General features: G+C 72.2%; 6 protein-coding genes across 7 annotated transcripts; 2 read left to right on the top strand and 4 right to left on the bottom strand.

Annotated features, from left to right (window-relative positions):
• Positions 1-135: 135 nt before the first annotated feature.
• UFC1 (ubiquitin-fold modifier conjugating enzyme 1) lies at positions 136-1,103 on the bottom strand (the record flags this gene model as incomplete). Its single annotated transcript, XM_035571679.2, has 4 exons — positions 960-1,103; positions 501-567; positions 321-385; positions 136-213 (listed from the first exon to the last, which is right to left on the bottom strand). Coding segments are annotated over exons 1-4 (333 nt in total), but the record flags the coding sequence as incomplete, so codon positions are not given.
• Positions 1,104-1,420: 317 nt separating this feature from the next.
• Positions 1,421-2,295, bottom strand: APOA2 (apolipoprotein A2). Its single transcript, XM_035571677.2, has 3 exons — positions 2,269-2,295; positions 1,668-1,888; positions 1,421-1,591 (listed from the first exon to the last, which is right to left on the bottom strand). Exons 2-3 carry the CDS (start codon positions 1,874-1,876, stop codon positions 1,474-1,476), a joined length of 327 nt encoding a protein of 108 aa, XP_035427570.2. The 5' UTR covers positions 1,877-1,888; positions 2,269-2,295; the 3' UTR covers positions 1,421-1,473.
• A 1,333-nt stretch (positions 2,296-3,628) lies between these two features.
• On the top strand, positions 3,629-6,438 carry TOMM40L (translocase of outer mitochondrial membrane 40 like). 2 transcript variants are annotated; one of them, XM_035571665.2, is made up of 9 exons: positions 3,629-3,765; positions 4,341-4,408; positions 4,522-4,614; positions 4,872-4,973; positions 5,126-5,231; positions 5,362-5,484; positions 5,594-5,670; positions 5,769-5,871; positions 5,952-6,438. In XM_035571665.2, the coding sequence occupies exons 1-9, from the start codon at positions 3,666-3,668 to the stop codon at positions 6,089-6,091; spliced, it is 912 nt and encodes a 303-aa protein (XP_035427558.1). In that variant the 5' UTR covers positions 3,629-3,665; the 3' UTR covers positions 6,092-6,438. The 2 variants fall into 2 exon arrangements, with proteins under 2 accessions (XP_035427558.1, XP_035427559.1); XM_035571666.2 differs by having other exon boundaries at positions 5,156-5,231; positions 5,952-6,223.
• A 59-nt stretch (positions 6,439-6,497) lies between these two features.
• NR1I3 (nuclear receptor subfamily 1 group I member 3) lies at positions 6,498-8,987 on the bottom strand. The gene is given in 9 exon segments (XM_035571667.1): positions 6,498-6,627; positions 6,720-6,825; positions 6,920-7,000; positions 7,003-7,032; positions 7,155-7,300; positions 7,403-7,608; positions 7,692-7,864; positions 8,267-8,397; positions 8,809-8,987. Coding segments are annotated over 9 exon segments (1,182 nt in total).
• Positions 8,988-10,193: 1,206 nt separating this feature from the next.
• Positions 10,194-11,785, top strand: PCP4L1 (Purkinje cell protein 4 like 1). The gene is made up of 3 exons (XM_035571672.2): positions 10,194-10,256; positions 10,579-10,633; positions 11,044-11,785. The coding sequence occupies exons 1-3, from the start codon at positions 10,248-10,250 to the stop codon at positions 11,187-11,189; spliced, it is 210 nt and encodes a 69-aa protein (XP_035427565.1). The 5' UTR covers positions 10,194-10,247; the 3' UTR covers positions 11,190-11,785.
• Positions 11,786-13,527: 1,742 nt separating this feature from the next.
• Positions 13,528-15,416, bottom strand: MPZ (myelin protein zero). Its single transcript, XM_035571681.1, is given in 6 exon segments — positions 13,528-13,848; positions 13,992-14,052; positions 14,176-14,311; positions 14,391-14,604; positions 14,705-14,871; positions 15,353-15,416. Coding segments are annotated over 6 exon segments (963 nt in total).
• Positions 15,417-16,112: the final 696 nt, after the last annotated feature.

The following is a 16,112-nucleotide window of genomic DNA, read 5'->3' as shown; positions in this document are numbered from 1 at the left end:
CCCAAAACGAGCCTCCCCCCTCCCAAAGAAATGACTCCCCCCAAAAAACGAGCCTGCCCCCCCCCCCCCAAAAAAGGAACCTCCTCCCCCCAGAAAACGAGCTTCCCCCCAAAAACGAGACCACCCCCCCCCCCACCTGTACATCTTGGCCGTCTTCCCATCCAGCTCCGGGATGGCGATCTCGGGGGCGGTGCTGGGGTACGTCACCGGGATCTGCCCGGGGGGGGGTGCACAGGGGATGGGTCGGGGCCCCCCCGAGGTGGGGGGGGGACACACACATGGCTCCGTGCCCCCTCCCCCCCCCCCGTGCCCCCACTCACATCAAACTCGATGGCGAACTCGTACTTGAGCAGCTCGTGGATGTACCAGCAGCGCCCGAACCACCTGCGGGGGGGGGGGGGGGGCGGGACACCGGGGGGGACACCGGGGGAGTTTCACACGTGGCACCGGCCCCCCCAACCCCCCCCCCGTACCGGGAGGCCCCCCCCGCTCACCCACCGGGGTGCCCTCGGCGTTGGACTCGAGGCGGAACCAGTCGTTGTCGGCGTTCTTGTTGTTCTCCACGTACTGCGGGTAAACCCCCGGTAACTCCCCGGTAACACCCCAGGACCCCCCGGTAACCGCCCCCCGTTATCTGCCGGGACCCCCCTCTAACCCCCCGGTAAACCCCTAGGACCCCTCGGGACCCCCCCGGTAACCCCCCCGGGACTCCCCAGGTAATCCCCCCGGTAGCCCCCGGGACCCCGTTCCCCGGTAACCCCCCGGGATCCCCCGGTAACCCCCCGGGATCCCCCGGTACCCCCCCCAGAAAACCCCCTCGGTAACCCCCCCGGATCCCCCGATAACCCCCCCCGTAACCCCATCCCCCGGTATCCCCCCGGCATCCCTCCGGGACTCCCGGTAACCCCCCCCGGTACCCCCCGTTCCCCCCGTTCCCGGTGTCCCGGCGGGCGGCGCACCTGGATGAGCGCCCGGTACTCCTCCTTCAGCCTCTCCGCCCACCGCTCCCGGTCCCGCGGCCCCGCCGCCGTCCGCAGCAGCGGCAGCTCCGCCACCGCCCGCCGCGCCGCCTCCTCCGCCATCGCCGCCGCGCCCGGAAGCGGCGCCCGGGCCCCGGGGGAGGGGGGTGGAAACGCGGCCGCGCCGCCATCTTTGCTGGGGGCGGTGGGGCGGAAGTGACGCTCGGAGGAGGGGCGCGAAGCCTGGCGCCGCCATTTTGTTTAGGGGCAGGAGGCGCCGCGTCCGCCATCTTGACTAGGGGCGCCTCCATCTTTAGTGCTGGCGGTGCTGAGTTTGCCAGGCCTCAGCCCCATTTTTTTTAATTTTATTTTATTTTTATTTTTTTCCCGAGCCCCCAGCGCAGCCCCCGCCACCGTCCCCGCATCCCCAGCCCCTCACACACAGCACACGGGACACGGCGGGCAGCTCAAAGGCTTTATTGGTGCTGGGGGGCCGCGGGCTCCATGGCGGCGCTCAGGCCTGCTCCTTGCTCTTGCCCAGCTCCAGCAGGGAGGAGAAGAATTGGAGGACGTTGCTGCGCAGCTCCTGGGCCAGCGGCGTCAGCTGCTGGTTGGCCTGCTCCAGATAGGCCCTGGGGGGACAGGGGGGCGGTGAGGGGACGCCCTGGGGGGTTCCCAGTCCCGTCCCCCCCCCAGCCCCCCCAGTACTTGGCCTGGCTCCGCAGCTCCTCTGCCTGCAGCTTCTGGGGCAGCTCCTTGGTGACAAAGTCGGAGAAGGTCTGGAAGTGGCGGCTCAGGGGGATGGTGGCATCCGGGGCGGCCTCGGCCCCGGGCTCGGGCTCAGCCTCGCGCTTTGTCAGGGCGGCCTGGAGGCTGCAGGCGCAGAGCAGCAGCAACGCGGCCACCAGCAGCTTCATCGCGGCACGGATCTGGGCGTGGGGACGCCGGGGGTGTGGGTCGGGTGCTGCCATCCCCCTCCCACCCCATGGCTCCGTCCCACCCGTCACAACCCCGCAGCTCCCTCGTCACTGTCTTGCCCCACCCCGTCCCGTCCTGCCCCGTGGCACCTCCATGCCCATCTGGTCCTATCCCAGCCCCACAGAGCCCCCGTCCCCTTCCTGCCCCATCCCTGCCCCGCAGCCCTGCCGCCTCCCTCCCACCCTTCCCCACCCCATGTCTCTGCCCTTCCCCATCCCAGTCCTGCAGCTCCACAATCCCCATCCTGCACCATCCCTGTCCCATCCCATCCCGCCCCACAGCCCCATCCTGCCCCACAGCCCCAGGTGCTGAGTGCCAGTTGCCCGCTCACCTGGGCAGGACACAGAGGTGGGGGGCTACAAGTGCTGCCTTGGGGGCTGTGGGTGCTTTTATCCCCCAGAGCAGCCCCCGCCCCTGGGCTGGGGAGGCCATGCCTCCCAGCCAGGTAAACACAGCAAGGGTAAGGGTCAGTGCGGGGGGGGTGGGGGGTGTAGGGGGTGGACAGCCCAGCGGGGACGGCCCCGTGCCCTGGGGGCCCAGCTCTGTGGCTCCACAGCCCTGTGGTGGGACGCGGCCGATGGGTGACGCTGGCCGAAGTGCGTGGCAGCGATTTGGGCAGCTGGGGGTGCCACGGTGGGGCTCAGCTGGTGGCCTTATGGGGCGTGGTGGCCCCATGGCACTCTGTAGCCCCACAGTGTGCTGTAGCCCTGTGACACAACCTCATGAGCACCCCACAGCCCCAGGAAGCCCCCATGACCACAGGACCCCCCTCTCAGAACCCCTATACCAGCCCAAATCCCCAGCCCAATGGGTGCCCCCAGCAGCACCACCCCGGGGTCCTATCTCAGGGGGGTCCCTGGGGGGCTGCCCACCCTGGTTCGCCCCGGCCACTGCCGGCCCCTAGGGGGGTGAAGGTCAGCGGCTGCCTTATCGCTGACCCTCGGCCGCCAGCATGACGGCGTGACTCAGCGCGGGGCCGGCGCTGCCACCCCACGGATCCCGGGGGGGGACACCCCGCTGTGGAGCCGGGCCGGGGGCCAGCTGTTTGGGAACACGCGTCCAAAAGGGCGCTGGGTGGCACCGGGGACAAAAATTCTCAGTCCCCTGGGTGGCCAGCGGGGCCGCCGGCTGATGGGGCCCCTTCCCCTCTGAGCCCCTGCCAGAGTCAGCCCTTTCCAGGAAAGCTGCCGGTGACGGCAGCGCAGGCAGGGGACAGGGGGGGACATGGGGAAGGTCCAGGGACATGGGGCGGTGGCAGGGGGGGACGTGGGGCAGAGTCAGGGGACGTGGGGAGGGGGCAGAAGGGTGGGGGGACCGGGGGAGGACACGGGACGTGGTGGGGGCACAGGGCGGGGACTGGGAGGGGACACAGGGCAGGGAGCTGGGACACTGGGGACGCTGGGGACGCTGGGAGGGGGCGGAGGGGACACGGGCAGGGGACGGTTTGCGGGGCCGGAACGCGGCAGCCCCGGAACGGCAGCGTGCGGGGGACGGGAATCCGGGGGGCACCGGACCGCGGCGGCCCCGCCCCGCCCGCCCCAGCCAATGAGCGGGCGGGCTGTGCCTCACCCAAGATGGCGGCCGCGGCCTGAGGGCGGGAGCGGCCCGGCGAAGCCACTTCCGGCGGCCGTGCCCGTACCCGCCATGGCGGCGCCCAGCGGGCTCTCGGGGGGGGGGCGGGCGGCGGCGGCGGCGCTAGGGCCGGGCCGGGCCGGGCCGGGCCGGGCCATGGGCAACGCGCTGGGCCCCGCCGCGCCCCGGGCCCCGCGCCGGGGGGGGGCCCTCGGGAACCCCGGCAGCTTCGACGAGCTGCACCGGCAGTGCAAAGGTGGGCGGGGGGGCACCGGGGGGGCACCGGGAGGGTCATGGGTCTGGGGGGGCACCGGGGGTACGGGACTGCGGGGGGGCGGGGGGGAGGACCGGGGGAGCACCGGGGTCCGGGACTGTGGGGACACCGGGGGTCATGGGTCGGGGGGGGGACACCGGGGGTACAGGGCTGGGGGGGGGGCACCGGCGGGGCACGGGACGGGGGCGGGGGGGGGACAGGATTGGGGGGGGGCACCCCGGCGGTACGGGACTGGGGGACACACGGGGGGGGGGGGTACGGGACTGGGGGGACACGGGGGGTACGGGACCCGGGGGGGGGTACGGGGACATGGGACTGGGGGGGGCACTGGGGGACAGGGACCTAGGGGGGCACGGGGGGTACGGGGCTGGGGGGCAGGGGGGATGAGGCACTGGGGGGGGGGACGACACTGGGGACACGTGAGGGGGGTGGCAGCGGTGGGGAGGGGGCGGCGTGGTGGCGGGGGTGAGGACGAAGTGGGGGGGGTCAGGGTGGCACTGGGGGGGGGGGGGGGCAGCTCTGTCCCCAGCTGCCCCCGTGTCCCCGCGTCCCCGCAGAGGTTTTCCCGCAGCAGATGGAGGGCGTGAAGCTGATCGTCAACAAGGCGCTGAGCAGCCACTTCCAGGTCACTGGGCGGGGGGGGGGGACACACACCGCACCGAGGGAGGGGACGGTGCCGCCGCGGCCCCCCCCGCCCCCCCCCCCCCCCCCCCCGCTCTGACGCCGCGGCCCCCGCAGGTGACGCACACGGTTCACATGAGCACCCTGGGGGCCTCCAACTACCACTTCAACGCCACCTTCGTGGGTGACCGGCAGCTGGGACCCACCGAGGTGAGGCCCCGAAGCCCCCACGCCGCGGGGGGGGGGGGACCTGGGGGAGCGGGGGGGTGGGGGGCACCGGGAGTGGCCCTGAGACCCCTCGGGGGGGGACCTGGGACAGCAGTGGGGGGGACCGGGGGTGGCCCCGGGGCTGTGAAATGGCAGGGGTTTGGGTGGCAGGGGGGCGAGGGGGATCTGTCCCGTGGTGGGGCGGGGGGGGGTCCCGGTGGCCCCGTCACCCAGCTGAGCCCCCCCTGCCCCCCCCCCAGGCTTTCCCCACGCTGGTTGGGGACATGGACAACAGCGGCAGCCTCAACGCCCAGGTCCTGCACCTCCTGGCCGAGCGCCTCCGCACCAAAGCCGTCTTCCAGGTGGGGCCGGGGCCGTTTCGGGGGTGATGGCGGTGGGGGGGGGACACCAAACACACACACACACGAGGGGGGGGGGGGGGGTGGCTCCGTCCCCCTCCCGCGGTGGCGGCGGGGCCGGCGCGGGACCCGCCGTGGTGCTCGTCCCCTGGCAGACGCACCAGGCCAAGTTCGTGACGTGGCAGTTCGACGGCGAGTACCGGGGCGACGACTGCACCGCCACCGTCACGCTGGGCAACCCCGACCTCCTCGGCGAGTCCGGTGAGCGGCGGCGTGCCCCCCCCCCCATCCCATCCCCCCCCCCAACTCCCAAAAAAAAAAAAAAAAAAAAGCCACCGGGGCCCCGCGCTGAGGTGCCGCTGTCCGTCCCCCCCCCCCGTCCCCCCCGCAGTCATCCTGGTGGCGCATTTCCTGCAGAGCGTCACCTCCCGCCTGGTGCTGGGCGGCGAGATGGTTTACCACCGGCGGCCGGGCGAGGAGGGAGCCATCCTCACGCTGGCGGGCAAATACACGGGTACGAGGGCGCCCGGGCGCCTCGCGGCGTCCCCGCTCCCCGGCACGGTGACGCCGCGGTGGCCCCCGGGGACGCCCCCCCGCCCGTCGCTTTGCTTTCTCTCTTCCAGCCCCGAAATGGGTGGCGACGCTCAACGTGGGCTACGGCGGTGCCCACGCCAGCTACTACCACAGAGCCAACGAGCAGGTGGGCGTCCCCCTCTCTCTCTCCCTGTCCCCACGTGTCCCTGTCACACACCCTCCCCCCCCCCCGTGTCCCTGTCCCCACTCTCTGGCCCCCCCCAGGTGCAGGTCGGGGTGGAGCTGGAGGCCAACACGCGGCTGCAGGACACCACCTTCGCCTTCGGCTACCAGCTCAACTTGCCGCAGGCCAACGTCGTCTTCAGAGGTGAGCGAGGGGCTGCGCCTGTCCCTGTCCCTTGCCGTGTCCCCAGCCGCTCGCTCCTGTCCCCACCCCCATCCCCGCAGGGCTCCTGGACAGCAACTGGAGCGTCGGGGGGGTGCTGGAGAAGAAGCTGCCCCCGCTGCCCGTCACCCTGGCTCTGGGCGCCTTCCTCAACCACTGGAAGAACCGCTTCCACTGCGGCTTCAGCGTCATCGTGGGCTGAGGGGCGCCGCCTGCCCCCCGTCCTGCTCAGGGAGCCACCGTGCCGCAGGGGGACCGGCCGTCGCCCGCCCCCCGGGGGGCCGGGGCCGGGGTCCCTCGCCGCCGGGGGACGGCGCGCGGCGGCGCTGGGGAAGCCTTCGGGCTGGGGAGTGGCTGCTGGCGGCGCCGGCGGCCTCGGTCCCGCCCGCACCAGCACCGCTCTGCCTCAGTTTCCCCCCCCCTGGCTGTGCAGGGAGGCGCTCCGGGGCCTCGGGGACGTGGCGGGGGGCTGGAAGCACCCGGCGGTGCCCGCGCGTACGCACCCACGGAGCCTGGAAAAATAAAAAGAGCTTTACTCTGCCCTGGAAAGTGCGGAGGCGGCCGGAGAGCCCCGGGGGCTGGGGGAGGGACGGGGAGCGGCGCGGGCTCTAGCTGATGATCTCGGAGAGCAGCGGCGTCATGGAGGAGAGGTCCTGGATGTGCAGGATCTGCCGCGTGTTCTCCGCCTTGAGCGTCTGCAGCTCCGTCAGCAGCAGCAGCAGCTTGGCGTAGAGGAACCTGGGGCGGGGGGGGGGGGAAGCGCCCGGTGGCCGTCCCCGTGCCGCGGGGACCGCGTGCCGCCGGGGACCGCGTGCCGCTGGGGCACCTACCTGCCCTCGGGCATGGGGTGCTGGTGGTCGATGTAGCTCTTGAGCGTGAGGGCCACCTTCTCCTGCAGCTGGTCGATGAAGTCCCGCTGGGCGACGCTGGCGTGGTCTGGGGACGGGGGGTGGCCGTCAGCGGGGCCGAGGGGACGTGTCGTGTCCCGTCCCCCCCCCCCCTCAGACACCACGTCCCCGGCGCTCCCCACCTGGCGAGAAGAGCAGCATGGCCTGCAGCAGGACGTACTCGGCCTCGTGCAGCCGCAGCTTCCTCAGGCTGATGTGGAACTCAGCGGCTCCAGGTAGATCTGCTGGAAGCCGGCTGGGGAGAGCGGGGCGGTGACGGGCGAGCGGGGACGGGGACGGGGACAGGGAGAGGGATGGGGACGGGAACGGGGACGGGGACGAGCCCCGTGGCCCCGCCGCCGCCGCCGCGCCGCTCACCCAGGGCCCCGTCCTGGATGGTGTAGCAGTGCTGCCCGCACTCCCAGGCGTTGGTCTCCACGTTGAACACGGTGTTGAACTGGATCTGGCAGATCCCCAGCGTGGCCCCTTTGAGCAGCGAGATCTGGTCGTCGATGGGCAAACCCCTGCGGCCGGAGAAGGCGGCGGTGGCGGCGGGACGGCACCGCCGGGGGAGTGGGGGGGGGACACCCGCCCAGCGACCCCCCCCCCCCCCCCCCCCTCCGGACCTGAAAGCCGGGATCTCCTTGGCGAACTTGATGACCTGCTGGATCATGAAGGTGCTGAGGTCGGCGAGGTGCGGCAGCATGGAGAAGACGTCGGGCAGCACGTCCTCGTCCAGGCACTCGAGCTGCGGCGACGGCACCGCCGAGGGGGCGCTCGGCCCCGACGGGCTCGGGGAGCGCGGGCTGGGGATGTAGAGGCGCACGGCGGGCTGGGGAGGCGTTGGGGGGGGTGGTCAGCACCGTGCCGGGACCCCCGCTTTGGCCACCAGTGTCTCCCAGCATCCCGGCTCACCCGGTAGTGCGCAAACTGGGAGAAGCTGGAGTCGAAGGTGCGCTGGTGCGCCGCGATGAGGATGCCGATGAGCTCCTGCTGCTCCGCCGTCAGCTCCCCGGGCTGCTCCCGTGCCAGCCGCCGCTGCCGCCGCAGCGCCCGCCGCCGCCCCAAGGCCTCCTCCGACATGATCACTGCCACCCCGCGGGGACGTCAGCCCCGGGGATGTCACCGGGCGCTGTCCCCGAGCAGGGCTCCGGGCGGTCCCTGGCAGGCTCCTGTCCCCTGGGGCTGCGTCCTGCCCTGCCGCCCCACCCAGGCTGCTCCTCATTGTCCCACCTGGGTCCTCCCAATGTCCTTTGTCCCATCTGGGTCCCCTCGTTGTCCCTTCTGCTCCGGTGCCCTCCCTTTTCCCCCCATCCCCTTCTCCCCTGCGTCCTCCCACCCAGCTCCTCCCCATCCCCTCCGCTCCCCAGTCCCCCCCCTTGGTGTCCCCTCTTGTCCCCATGGCCCCACACCAAGGTCACCCCATCTCTTGTCCCCCTCCATCCCCTTCGCCCCGCTGTCCCCAAGGCCACCAGGGCGGCCGCACTCACTGTCCTTCCGCATGCCCACGTCGAGGCACTTCTGGAGGCGGCACGCCTGGCACTGCCGCCGCTTGGCCTTGGTGACCGGGCAGCTCCGGGCGAAGGGACAGGTGAAGCAGACGCCCTTGTTGATGGACCGCCTGGGGGGACAGGGGACACGGGGACAGGGCTGTCGCTGCGTCCCCAGGGGGGCAGGCAGGGCCGCCACCTCGTGCTCGGGAGCCCCCTGCAGGGGCCACCTCTCCCTCGGGTCACTGTCACCGCCGTGTCCTGGAGAAGCCGAGTGGCTCGAGCACGGGGCGGGAGCATCCGTCCCCTCCTGTCCCCTCCTGTCCCATCTGTCCCTTTGTGCCCTGACCTGCCCCATACTCTCCCCTCCTACCCTGCCCCAATGTCTTGCCCTGTCCCACCTCGTGCCACCCTGTCCCCATCCTGTCCTGCCCCCTTGTCCCATCCCGTCCCGTCCCACCTTGTGCCACCCTGTCCCCATCCTGCCCTGCCCCATCGTCCTGTCCTGTCCTGTCCCATGCCCCCCCCCGCGGTGGCACCACCTGAAGAAGCCCTTGCAGCCCTCGCAGGTCATGACATGGAAGTGGTAGCCGGTGGCGCGGTCCCCGCACACGGCGCACACCTTCTCCTCCTCGGGCTCCGTGTCCTCCCTCTCGGTGGCCTGGGGACCCCGCTGCGTGCCGGGGCTGCTCTCCGGGTCCGAGGGGCTCGACACGGACATGGCCGGGGGCGCGGGACGGTGCCACCGAGGGACGGCGCCGAGGCCGAGGGGACCGCGGCGGGGACAGAGCCTGCGGGACGGGTGAGTGACACTCGTGCAGCCCCCGGCAGCGCTGCCCTGGCACTTGTCCCCTCCGTGTCCCCTGCGAGCCACCGTGTCCCCATGCTGCACCACCCCCGCTGCCGCAGCTTCCCCGTCCGGCACTGCCAAACTGCCCCCGGCACGGCTGCCGGTGCCCGCCGGTACCTGGGACCCGGTGCCCGGTGTGGCTGGTGGCCGAGGTGGCTGGTGGCCGGTGTCCTGTGGCCGCCACCGTGCACGAGGGGGCTGCCCGGTCCCCGCTCGTCCCCGCCGGGGCCCCGTGGAGTTTGAACCTTGAACTTGAGCGAGGCTGCGGCAGGCGGGGACGGGCGGCACGCGGGGGACAGGCGGGGTCTGGTGGCACGTGAGGGACAGGCGGGGACTGGTGGCATGCGGGGACACGGGCGGGGACGGGTGGCTCGTGGGGACTGGCAGCACTGGGGACAGGCAGGGGACAAGCATGGGGACGAGCAGGCATGGGGACAGGTATGGGGACAGGCTGGCATGGAGGGAACAGGGAGGGGACAAACATGGGGACAGGCAGGCATGGAGGGGACAGGGAGGGGACAAACCTGGGGACAAATGTGGGGACAGGCAGGCATGGGGACAGGCTGCCATGGAGGGGACAAGCAAGGGACAAACATGGGGACAAACATGGGGACAGGCTGGCATGGGGACAAGGAGGGGACAATCCTGGGGACAAACCTGGGGACAGGCTGGCATGGAGGGGACAATCAGAGGACAAGCACGGGGACAAGAAGGGGACAACCACTGGGACAACCATGGGGACAGGGACGCAGGCAGGGAGCACCCGCGGGTGCCGGGGGTGGCGCTCGCAGCGGGTGGCCGTGCTGCCACCGGTGACCCCGCGGAAGGGTCCCCAGCACGGGGGGGGTGGCAGCGGTGTCCCCGTCCCTGTCATCCCCGGGGTGCACCACCCCCGGTGCCGCAGCCCCCCCGGTGCCCCCAGCCCGATGTCCCCACGGGGCGTCGAGGCACGAGGGGGGGGGGGGGGGGGGACGACACGGCGGGGACACGGACACGCGGGGGGGTGGGGCCGGGGGAGCCCGCCCCCGAGCCCCCATTGGCTGCCCGGGGCTGTCACTCAGCCGCGCCCCTATAAGAGCGGCGGCGGAGCGCGGGGCGCCGCACACCGGGAGCGGCGGCGGCGGAGCGGCGATGAGCGAGGTGAGGCACCGGCACCGGGACCGGGACCGGGACCGGGACCGGGACCGGGACCGGCACCGGCACCGGCACCGGCACCGGCACCGGCACCGGCACCGGCACCGGGACCGGGACCGGGACCGGGACCGGGACCTGCAGCGGATGCCCGGTGCCCATCCCCGGTGCCAGCCGTGGAGGACGGAGAACAAAAGCTGAGGGGAGGGGGGGTGAAAGGGGGAGGGAAGGAGAATCCCCCCTTCTCAGCAAGGGGACGGAGCGGGGGGGGGCACCCCGGGGGTCCCGGTCCCGGTGTCACCCCCGGTTGCGCCCCCCCCTCTCTCCGCAGCGCAGCCCCGATGAGTCCCCGAGCTCGGCGGAGGCCCCCGGCGGGCAGGAGAGAGGTGAGCCCCCCCCCCCCGCCCCCCCCCCCGAGGTGCTGGGGACACCCTGTGCGCCCTTTTGGGGGGGTCCTGTCACCCGTGTCACCGCTGTCACACCCCCCCCCCCCCCCTCCGTGACACCCCGGGATGCTGCTGCGTGCCTGTCCCCGTCCCTGGGGTTTGTGTCCCCAGCACATGGGGGGGGGGACATGGCTGGTTTTGGGGACAGCCCTATGGGGAGGGTTGGGGTGCACCCCCGGGTGCCCCCCAGGGTTGTGGGGTGCCCCCCATACCAGGTGGGCGTGCTGGGGGGGGGGGTTGGGGTGTCCTGTGCAGCAAGGGGGGGGCTGTAGGGTGCACCCTGGGTGCTGGGGTGAATCGGGGGGGGGACGGGGCTGTGACCGGAGCAGCCCCCCTTGCCCCCACCCCAGCCAAAGCTGCTGACCCCAAGAAAGCGGAGGAGGAGGAGGAGGAGATCGACATCGACCTGAGCGCGCCCGAGACGGAGAGAGCCGCGCTCGCCATCCAGGGGAAATTCCGCCGCTTCCAGAAGAGGAAGAAGGAGTCGGGACCCTGAGAGGCTACGGGGGGGGGGCCCGGGACCCCCTGCCCGTTTCGGGCACCCGGTCGTGCACGCGGGCACGGCCCCAACCTGCCCTGCGCCGGGGCTGCCCCGTCCTCAGCGAGCGGCGCTGGAGGGGGGGGCCCAGCCCTTGCCCACCCCTTGCCCACCCCGGAGCTGTGGGGTCAATGTGGGGGGGACACGGGGGTGTCCCATGTCCCCCGGTGTGGAGGTGGCCCTTGTGCAAGGGGATGGCGTGGAAATCCCCCTTTTCCCCGGGGCAGCCCCGGTTTCCCCAGTCCGTGGTGGTGCTGGCTGCTGGGATGTGCTGGGACAGTGTCCCCTGAGTGAGGGACCCCCGAGGGACCCCCCCATCCCCTCCTGGGTGGTGGCAGGGACAGTGTGTGTGTGGGGGGGGACGGGTCCTGTTGAAGGCCACCATGGGAAAACCTGGGGCTCCCCAGCACACGGGTGCTCCCTGTCCTTGCACTGTCCCCTCCCTGTGCTCTGTCACCGCGTCACCGTCCCCTGTCCTGTCTGTCCCCCCCCCCCCCGTCACCAGGGGAGGGGGCTCGGAGCATGTGTAAAGAATAAAGCAGTGGGAGAAGAGGAACGGGGCTGGTGCATGGTCTGTGGGGGGGGGGAGTGGGGATGTCCCCCCTGCCTTGGGGGGGCAGGTGCCCATTTTGGGGAGGGAAATTTAAAAAAAAAAAAAAAAAAAAAAAAAAAGCCCCCCCCCCCCCCCTTAGCCACCCATGTCCCTGGGCTGTCCCCGCCTTGGGGACGTGCAGATGGAGTTCGCCAGGCAGGGTCTGGAAGGTGCCCCCAGGACGCGGGGGGGGCTCCTTGGTGCGGCTTAAAATCCTTCCCAAGCCTCCGGGGGGGGGGGGGGGCATTTCTGCGGTCCCCGTCCCTTTGGTCCCTGGTCCCCGGTGCCGTGGGGTGGCCTGGGGACACCGGGCCGGTGCGGGCGGAGGAGCAGAAATAGCTCTGGAAAGAAAAATAACGCCGGTGGCCAAGCGGAGGGGATGCCCCATGGGGCTCGGGGCCAGCCCCGTCGCTCGGCCCCCGCTCGCTCTGCAGACTTATTAGGGCAAAGCCAATTATAGACCCGGCGGGGGGGGGGGGGGGGGGGGGGGGGCGCCTGGCTCTTCGGGCTGGGGGGGTCGGATCCGGGCATGGGGCAGCCGCAGCCCCCGGCACCGTGCCCAAGCGTGGGGCTCCAGTGGGGAGCCGGCCCCGAGCCCCCCAGCAGTGGGGCACACAGGGGACAATGACAGGACGATGACGATCCCTGCCAGGTCACCCGTAGACAGGGAGGGAGACCCCCCCCCCCCCACAGCGACCCCCACCCCCCCACAGCGACCCCCCCCACCCCACAGCGACCCCCCCCCCCCCATCCCCCAGCCATCCCTGGGGGCTCTGTGCCCAAGTTCGGCCACTTCATTAGGGGTGAGCTTTAATTAACACAACCACGACGGGCAGATGGGGCCGGGCACGATGGGTGGGTGCCCTTGGGGACAGCCCCCCCCAGCCGATGGGGGGGGGGGGAGGACACCCATGGGTGCCATCGCCTTGTGCTTGGGGAAACTGAGGCACGGCGGCGGCGGGGCCCCTTGGGAGCTGGGGGGGGCTCCGTGCGATGAGTTCGTGAGTGCTCAGCCCCCCCCCAACAACACCCCTGCCCTCCCCCCCCAACAACCCCCCCACCCCCCCGACCTCGAGGTGACGCCGGGCTCCAGGAGATGTGAGTTTTATTAACGGCGCCGTGGGGACGGGGACGGGGACGGGGCATAGAAAAACGCAACGGGGCGATGGGCGCCGGCGGCTCCTCCGGCCCGGCTGCGGCCTCTCCTCCTCCCCGAGGCTTAGGCCGGCGCAGGGGGGGCCGGGGGTTACGGGGCGGGAGGGTTAATGGGGTGCGGGGCGGAGGGGACGGGGCGGGGGCCACCCCACGACGTCATTTTGGCTCGGTCGCGGGGAGAGACGAGAAAACGGCCAGAAAAGGGGCAACGGCGGGGACGGAGAAACCCTCCCGGGGGCTGTTTTTTGGGGGGGGGGGGGTAGGATGGGGAGGGGGTGGCACGGCCCCGCGGGGACCCCGCAGGTCCCCGAGGAGGGGGGGGGTGGGACCGAGCCAGCCCAGGTGGGGACCCAAAAATTCAGTGATTCGAAGAGAAAAAAAAAATTACATCGGAGCCCGGGGCCGGGCGAGGGCAGCGGTTGCGCAGAGGAAGGTGCCGATGGAGGGGGCTTCGGGGCGGGGGGGGGCCGCGGGGGCGTCCCCGAGGCCGGGGGACCCGGGGCGAGGACCACACCCCGCTCCTCGCCGGGTCCCCGGCCCCGTCGGGCGTCACTTCTCCGAGTTCGGCTTGAGGATGTTCCGCAGGGCGCTGGCGAGGCTGCCCTTGCTCGGGGAGCGGGCGGCGGACGGCGAGCGGGCGGCCTCGGGGGCCTCCCCCCGCAGCTCCATCTCGATGGTCATCACCACTTTCGGGGCGCGGGGGGCCCCGGCGTCACCCCCCGCCGCCGCCGCCGCCGCCGCGGCACCTTCCCTGCCCGCTAACCGCTATTTCTTGTCCTTGCGGGAGTCGCCCGGGGCTCCCTTGGCTTTCTTCTCGCTCGCCGCCTTTGTGCTGCGGCTGTGGTCCAGCATGGCGTAGAGGACGGGTGCCTGCGGGGAGGGGGCGGCGTCAGCATCGCCTCCTTTCCCCCCACTCCCCCCCACACCAAAAAGCAGGAGGTGGAAATCCCTAAATCCCTGCCCCACGTTTAACGCCCCCCCCCCGCCCCCCCCACCTCCCCCGGGGTGCTCACCTGGCGGCCGCGCTTGGACGCGTCCTTGGCCGATCGCTGCAGCTTCCCCTTCTCCATGGCACTAAAACGGGGTCGGGAAGGGAAAAAGGCAGCTCCGAGAGGTCAGCAGCCCCCAGACAGCCCCCAGCCCGCGACACAGCCCCGTTTCGGGGCGGTTTTGCCCCGAATCATTGTCGTGCCTCACCTAAGCCGTCGCTGCAGGACCGCCTGCCTCCGGAGCCAGCAGTAGCGCACGAGGTAGACGAGGGCCACCACCAGGAGCACCAGCAGCAGGGCCCCGCCGATGATGGAGCCCAGCACGACGCCGTACCGGGTGGGCACTGCGGGGGCACCGGGACCCCGTCACCCCACGGGGACAGCGGGGCGGGGACGGGGGGGGACACGTTGGGCGCCCCGTACCTTTCTCGAGGACGTAGAGCGTGACCTGGGAGGACTTGCCCACGATGTCGGGCGGGTTCTTGACGTCGCAGGTGAAGGTGCCGTTGTCGGTGTAGTCCAGGTTGTGGATGACGATGGAGCCGTCCTTGCGGCGGGGGTTGCCCACCCACTGCATGCGCTCCTTGAAGGTGCCCACGTCATCGATGTAGGGCTGCCCCTTGGCGTAGTGAAATATCTGGTGGCGGAGAAAAGGGGGGGGGGGGACACAGGGGGTCGTGGGAGCTCGGGGCGCAGCAGGGCCCCCCCTCGAGACCCGTCCCGGAGCGGGTGCTTACGGAGATGCTGTCACGGGAGCCCTCGGCCTGGAAGTGCCAGGTGATGGAGATGTCCTCGGAGATCCACTCGCTGGACCAGAAGCTGCACGAGAGGGTGACGTGGGAGCCGACGGTGCCGTACACCTCCCGCGGCGTGTACACGTGGATGGCCGACGTGGGAGCCAGCCCTGCCGGGGGGCACAGAGCCCTCAGCCCCGCGGGGACACCGGCACGGTGCCGCTGCCCGTCCCCGGGGCCGGGGGGGGGGGAAGCCGGTGGCCGCTCTGCGCCCCCGCGCCGGCCCCGCGCCAAGTCCCCGGCCGCCACCAAAGGGCTTTTGTTGGCCGCGGAGAATGCACAAGGGCTGGCGGGGGACAGCGGCTCTTTGTGGGGGGCACCGGGGGGTGCTGGGCCCCCTCTGCCTGTGCCCAGCTCTCGTCCCCGTAGAGGTGACCGAGGCGGTGACGGCGACCGGGGGACGGTGGCACCCCAATGGACATGGCCACCGGCGCTGGGGCTGTCCTCACAGCGCGGTGACGGCGACCGGGGGACGGCGGCACCCCCATGGACACGGCCACCGGTGACACCCCTGGGAGCACGGCCAGCACCGGTCCCCGGAGCACCGGTCCCCAGCAGCGGCCGCATCCCCCCCTGCGCGTCCCCGCTTACCCAGCACGGCGAGGAGCCCGGCGAGGACGAGGAGGCTCCGGCTGTCCCTGGCACCTTGCGACATGGTGGCGGCTGCTGTCACCGGCCGGCTCCGAGCCGCATGGAGGGCTGGCGGGGCGCGGGGGCCGGAGGGTGCCGGGCGGGTGGGTGCCGAGGTTTAAGAGCGAGCGGCGTCGAACGGCGCCGCCGGCGGCCCAATGGGCGCCGGGCAGCCGGGGCGGCGGGGTGCGGGACGCCCCGGGGGGGACACAGGGGACATTTTGTTCGGCGTTGGGCGAGGAGGGGAAGGCACGCGGCGGGCGGGGAGCCGGGCACACTGCGGCCTTTGTGCCGCCGCATTCTCGCCCCGTGGCGGAGGCGGCCGGGCAGGAATGCGGCCGGGGACGGAGGGGACGCACGGACGGGCAGCACGGGGACGGACGCACGGACGAGCTTGTTGGGGGTCTGGGGATGGGGTGTGGGGACAGGGACAGGGGCTGTGCCCCCTCCTGTGTCCCACCTGTGTCCCCTCCTGTCCCATGGCCATGGTGGCTCCGGGCCTCCCAATCCCCCCAGGATGGGCAGCGTGGGGACAGACACACGGACGGGCTTTTTGGGGTGCAGGGACCAGGATGTGGGGAAGGCACTGGGGGTCGTGTCCCCTCCTGTGTCCCCTCCTGTGTCCCCTCCCGTCCCATGGCCATGGTGGCTCCAGGCCTCCCGGTCCCCACGGGGCGGGCGGTGTGGGGACAGACACACGGACGGGCTTTTTGGGGGCGCA

The sequence above is a fragment of the Cygnus atratus genome, chromosome 28, assembly GCF_013377495.2.
Source record: "Cygnus atratus isolate AKBS03 ecotype Queensland, Australia chromosome 28, CAtr_DNAZoo_HiC_assembly, whole genome shotgun sequence".
Taxonomy (NCBI): domain Eukaryota; kingdom Metazoa; phylum Chordata; class Aves; order Anseriformes; family Anatidae; genus Cygnus; species Cygnus atratus.
Note: the sequence above shows the minus strand (reverse complement) of the source record. Positions and strands in the feature narration are given on the sequence as shown.

Coding starts and splice junctions, on each gene's coding strand:
- PCP4L1 (XM_035571672.2), top strand. Junction 10,634..11,043: donor CCCCGGCGGGCAGGAGAGAG/GTGAGCCCCCCC, acceptor CCCCCACCCCAG/CCAAAGCTGCTGACCCCAAG.
- TOMM40L (XM_035571665.2), top strand. CDS start 3,666: ATGGGCAACGCGCTGGGCCCCGCCGCGCCCCGGGCCCCGCGCCGGGGG. Junction 3,766..4,340: donor GCTGCACCGGCAGTGCAAAG/GTGGGCGGGGGG, acceptor GCGTCCCCGCAG/AGGTTTTCCCGCAGCAGATG. Junction 5,485..5,593: donor GCTGGCGGGCAAATACACGG/GTACGAGGGCGC, acceptor TCTCTCTTCCAG/CCCCGAAATGGGTGGCGACG.
- APOA2 (XM_035571677.2), bottom strand. CDS start 1,876: ATGAAGCTGCTGGTGGCCGCGTTGCTGCTGCTCTGCGCCTGCAGCCTC. Junction 1,592..1,667: donor GAGCTGCGGAGCCAGGCCAA/GTACTGGGGGGG, acceptor CTGTCCCCCCAG/GGCCTATCTGGAGCAGGCCA.